Raw genomic sequence first — 6,285 nt, 5'->3', positions numbered from 1 at the left:
CCGGGGACACCACTTTGAATCTATTGAAGAGATTCAACGTGAATCGCTGCGCGCTTTGAAGGCTATACCGGGAAACGACTTTTTGACATGCTTCGAGGCATGGAAAAAACGTTGGCATAAGTGTATTGTATCGGAGGGAGATTACTTTGAAGGGGATCAAATTGATTTGGATGAATAAATAAAGATTTTTTATTTTATAACAAAATTCACCTTACTTTTTGATCACACCTCGTACATTAGGTAATGCATACGCTCTCGGGAGACTCCCTAAAATATAATTTTTTATATATTGATTTGCTAATAAAATTTTTTCTCTTCTATCTTAGAAGTAATTCAACATTATCACAAACATTAGTTAATTTATTGATTGGGTCTTTTTTCAATTTAGTGTAAATGCTCTTTATCAATAAGCATCTGCACAACTTTTTTATAATCATTGTTATTCAGTTAATATTTTCCTTATCAGCTTTTGTAAGGATCACATGAGGGTTGTGTTTAAAAATTCTTTGGTGAACTTGATTAACTGTGAAATTTTATTATTAACATCATTTTTTACAGAAAAGGATAACAATTTTTTAAAAATCGGTAAAGAAATATCTTTAATCGTAGCCATCTGTTCAGTGCTATATTACTTAATATTACTTTCTATGTCTTTTATAAACTTAAACAATGGAAACTTTTTATTACTAAAGGGTAAAGAAGAATTTCCACTCAACTGTAATACTTCTTGCATGTTTGAAAGTCCTAATTTAATAAAAATATGAAACAACAGATCAAATCAATAGATAAGGAAAAAATTAATATAGATCTCTTGGTTCGTGCTTTTTTATATCCTTATTCGGATAAATTTAAAAGAATAAGCAATACTTTTAAATACTAAACTAGCTTTTATCAATGCAAATAAATTGTACAGATTGATTAAGGTACAACAAGACATTCTCCAACGAGAGAAAAAAAGAAAAATATTGTTTACAAAATTAAATTGGGCTAACGTGCCGAATAAGGAAGGCAGTTCCGATAACCCTAACAAGTTGTTAAGGTCACGCTCTTCAGTAACCTCTATTTTAATCATCACTGGTCATTCATTAAAAAGTTATTAACAAACGAAGTTTGAAAAATAATCTCTTCTATTATATAAAAGAGAAATTTTTTGCTTTAAAGTATATTTTACAACTTCGCAAAACGACTCTCAACGCCCACCTCCCCGCCCTGCCAAAGAGCGTGCAACTTCCACATGAAGCGACTCTCACCCTACCTTCTCCTCCTGCCGAGGGGCACGCGACTTCCACACGAAATTTTCAAACCACCTCCCCGCTCCTGCTTAGGGGTGCGCGACTTCCATGCGAAGCGATTCATACCCCACCTCTCCCCTACTTAGGAGAGCACGACTTTCACGCAAAAAGCGACTTTTACTTCATGTCCCTGCTTTGACTTTCCACGCAAAGCAACTTGGCGAGATAGAATGGAACTCGCTTCGCATGGAAAGTCTTGGCAGGGGCGTGCGTAGAAAATTGTGAAATATACTTCAAAGTAGAAAATTTCTATTTTACATAATAGAAAAGAGACACCATTTTTCAAACTTCTTTTGTTGATAACTTTTTAATGAATGACGAGCAATGACTAAAATCTATTGGATTTTCACTCAAAGTCATGACCTTGACAACATGTGTCAAGATTAAGATAAATGATGCTACTTCCCTTATTCGGCATATTTACCTTAAATTGTATTAGTCATGTTCTTGAGCTATATTTAACATGCGATTTATAAGATTTGTATAATCCGTAATTAATTTGGAATATTACATCCGTCATCGTATTTATTATTACTTGATCCAATGTTTCAAGACGGCTTCTTTTCATTTTTTTTTTTGGGAGTCACCGTTTTTTTTCTTAAAAAGATTATATTATATTGTTTAATGTTTTAACAGATTGTACAACATCAAATCTGTGATGGTGACTTTATACGTGCAAAGGAAAAGTTTTTAGTTATTATTATTGAAAAGGACTCCAAAGTGAGTCGAAACGTACTAAGATTTATGGAATAAAGTTCTAAGATTAAATTTTGCATACTAATTACCACGCTGACTTTCATTCACCTGAATTTTTTATTTTTATCTAGTTTTGAATGTAAATGTACACAAATTATTTTTGCTTTTATATTCTATCAAATATAATCAGATAAGAATTTCAGAAGGCTGATTATTCGTTAAATTGATATTTCCGTTAAACTAGAGGAAAGAGACTATTATAATGTTCAAATTTTTAGCTATCCGTCGAATTATTGACGTAAAAAACATTGTAATGAAAGTAGCACGTGTCAGTAATAACAATTCTTTTACCTACGTATTTTGCTATTTAAAAACACATTTTTTTCTATCCTATCAAACATCCTCAGTAAACAGTACTTCCATCTAAACCGATAATTGAAAGAGTCATGGATTGCATTTGTCGATCAAAAAAAGTTATGGTATTGGACGTATTGCGATTCTCTATCTTTCTGTTCTCGTTATTTAACAACCGCTTCTCCCAGAGGCGAAAGGAGAATCGAGTATGAACTGTTTGCCAATTTCTGGCGTGATTTAAGACCGTCGACTTGTTTGCTACTGGGAAATCAGAAAAGTTACCGTTATAAAGTCATCGTGGCTCAGCTATGCGAACTGTCGCGATGTCGATAAACGTTCATAACATTATTGGAGCTGCACTGTGTTCGTTTCGATTTAACGCGGATCCTATAAATCGTGCGTGTGGTTTATATCGATCGCAGATGACTGTGTGAAATTATATCGGAATTTGCTTCCACGTACATCACGCATTGTTATGGTTGAGAGAATATCGCTGAATTAGATAATAATAAGGATATTGCGTGCAAGCGTGCGTGCGTGCAAGCGTGCGTGCAGGCGTGTGCGTGTAGAATATTATTTAAAATAATATTTGTGTCATACACATGGAATATTGTGAAATAATATCGCGATCGCATTTGGAAAGCGCGAAAAACGTGGCATTAAATTGATTAATCCTAATTTATGTATTACGTACGAAAATCGTAACGACGTATTGTTCCAAATGTGTCAAATGACATTTCTATCTCAATTAATATTTGTTAAATTTTCGAAACAACTTTTTGAGAAATTTTATTGTAAAATTCGTTTATGATCGAACTATTTTGAACCTAAAATTATCTGATATAAGAATTTAAAGTGTGGAAAGTTGTATCAATCAAGAGATTAAAATAATTTAAAATATAAAATATAATAAACATTTAAGGTTTACATTTAATCGTTATATTTTCTCATTATTTGTTGAATATCAGATTCTTACGCTTGTATAATTAAGCATGGACTGCATTAAATATACAAGGAATGTCTTTGTAAACTTTTTACTTTAATTACACCGTTGGTGTGGAGCTTCGCTACTTGCTTCTTTCGATTTAGCCGAAAACAATTTTTTTAGAAGGATATCAGTCTAGAAAACTCTATATATACTTTTCCATTATAAAACTATAAAGTTATAAAACTATAAAGCACAAATTGAATAAAAATGCAATTTTGTAATGAGGAATATCAAAAACAAATATTATGTACGATAATTTTTGGGCCACAGGCTGGGCCACGCGACATAACCATATAAAAGAATGGAGGAATTACAGACATCTAAGGGAAAAGTTAAATAAAATTGCCAATTATTTACCAATTAATAAAAGCTTTTATTCCAAAAATACTTCAGTTATTTACCTCTTTAACCTACAATAATTAACATTTATATATCATCGATATAATTTTAAATAAAAAACAAAACCTTTTACGTCCGGAATTACCCGCCATCATACGGTGTAACACCGAATTAGTTTTGTTTTTTTTAATTACAGTTTATATTAATAATATACAAATAGTATAATTAGAGTGCAGCTATAATAGAAGGAATAAGGAATTAAGGAATAACGATTCCAACCAATCAGAAATCGTGTACTCCGGTCTATCTGATTTCTGATAGATTAAAATTTTTATTCCTTATTCTTAATTTTTTATTTTTTCTATTGTAGCTGCCCTTACTGTAAACAAAAGTCAATCTTTTGAATAAAGAGTTCTATAATTGATAACCTAGTAAACAAGAAACATTTTAGAATATTTCAACATTGTGATAAATAACGTTGTTGAAACGTTCCAAAATGTTTCTTACTTACTGGGAAATAATTGCCGGCTTTATTTAATTCATAATTTTCCCATGAGTATCCGCAATTACTCAGGGCTAAAAAAAACCTTTCTTCTGAGTTTTTCTTATTAAACTCAACCTGCTGGTTATAACCGATTTTTTTCTTTGATTAAAACCATAATAATTTTCCAGAAGGCCCCTCTCACCTTTAATTTCGAAATTATGCTCATTTGAAGCGTTTTTGCACGAAATCAAAGAATTTGGCAGAAAAAATATTTAAATATGGCTCAGTTTGTCTAGCGAAACAGGTGGATATTTTAAGTAACATATGCAATAAAATAATGATAATGGTCCTAAAAAAATTTTCCATTTTTATGGCAAATCTCTTTAGCTGCCCAGCTACATCAGCATTACATTTGGTCATGTTTGAAGTAAGTTCAGAAATTCCTTGGCTCCGGAAAAAATTAACAAGCACGTTAAGATTCATAGATACATAAATAAATAAATGTTAAAAAACAAGAAAAAAAGGGTTACAAGCCAAAAAATTATTCAATTACATAGTTAATGTAGAATATAAGTAACATACGTATTGGAATATAAGTAAGGAAAAACAATTATATCCTTTAAGATTTAATACAATGTGCTAGCAATAAACAAACAGACGTTTTGATCGCGTTCGGATCATTATCAATGTTAAACATATAGAAAATTATTATACGATAAAAACAGAACATAATATAAATTTATACTTCGCTTTCTCTAACAAACGATGGTAACATTAACCGATTGAAATCTTATTAGCAATTATAAAGGGTGTTTTTTTAAGCCCGATAGAACTTGAAATTGTAAAAAATAAAACAAAAAATTAAATTTTAATAAAAAAATTTTTTTTATTTCTTTCAGTATACACTGGCAAATCATTATGAATAGACTCACGCTTGAATCGGCTTTCGCCGATTGGGCTCTAGAGCAGTTGGCAACTGACCCGTTGTTTTATCGACAAATTGTGTTCAGCGATGAGGCTCATTTTTGGCTTAACGGGTTTGTTAATAAGCAAAATTGCCGCATATGGAATGAGAACAATCCACAAGAGATCCTACAGACTCCATTACATCCAGAAAAATGCACCGTTTGGTGCGGTTTACACGCTGGTGGCATCATCGGACCTTATTTCTTCAAAAATGAGGCCGGAGCTCGCGTTACGGTCAATGGAGATCGTTACCGCACCATGATCAATGATTTTTTATTTGAAAATATGGATGACATTGATCCGGACGAGATGTGGTTTCAACAGGATGGCGCTACGTGCCACACGTCGACCGCAACCATCGACTTATTGAAATCAAAATTTGGCGATAAGTTGATTTCGAGAAATGGAACTGTCAATTGGCCTCCAAGGTCGTGCGATTTGACCCCTCTCGATTATTTCCTCTGGGGCTACGTCAAGTCACTGGTTTATGCTGATAAACCAGCAACAATTGACGCCTTGGAGGACAACATTGTTCGTGTTATTCGTGACATACGGCCGGCACTGCTCGAAAAAGTCACTCAAAATTGGACGTCCAGAATGCGCTTCGTCAAGAACAGCCGCGGTGGCCATATGCCCGAAATCATTTTCAATTGTTAATGCCATACATTGATCTTTCGAATAAAAAAAAATTTTTGATTATAATTGCATTTTTGTGCTAGTTTTTACAGTTGTAAGTTTTATCGGGCTTAAAAAAACACCCTTTATTATAGCTTGAAGACAGTTGCCGCATGATAATAGATAATGTCGTCAATCATTAAATAGTTTGAAATATGTTCTTTAATACGTTATAATACGTTATAAAGAAGAATAAACGCACGCAATTGAATTTTGTCCTGTAGGCAAGATGTAATGTATAAGAATTATATCAGTGAAAAATTATTGGTACAATTAAAAACAAAGAAATTGATAAGAATAGCAAAAAAAAAAACAATGACACAGTCAGTAAAAAATTATTAACATAATTAAAAACATAAAAACTGATAAGAATAGCAAAAGAGACAGTATTATATAGTCAGTGAAAAATTATTGATACAATTAAAAACAAACAAATTGATAAAAATAGCAAAAAATATAATATCATACAGTGAGATGATATAATGCAAACA

General features: G+C 32.0%; 1 protein-coding gene across 1 annotated transcript; it reads left to right on the top strand.

Moving 5' to 3' along the window:
* The first annotated feature begins 5,071 nt into the window (after positions 1-5,071).
* On the top strand, positions 5,072-5,776 carry LOC108748517. Its single transcript, XM_018486745.1, has one exon. It carries the CDS (start codon positions 5,072-5,074, stop codon positions 5,774-5,776), a length of 705 nt encoding a protein of 234 aa, XP_018342247.1.
* The last annotated feature ends 509 nt before the right edge of the window (positions 5,777-6,285 follow it).

This window comes from Trachymyrmex septentrionalis, unplaced genomic scaffold (genome assembly GCF_001594115.1).
Source record: "Trachymyrmex septentrionalis isolate Tsep2-gDNA-1 unplaced genomic scaffold, Tsep1.0 scaffold228, whole genome shotgun sequence".
Classification (NCBI taxonomy): Eukaryota; Metazoa; Arthropoda; class Insecta; order Hymenoptera; family Formicidae; genus Trachymyrmex; species Trachymyrmex septentrionalis.
Note: the sequence above shows the minus strand (reverse complement) of the source record. Positions and strands in the feature narration are given on the sequence as shown.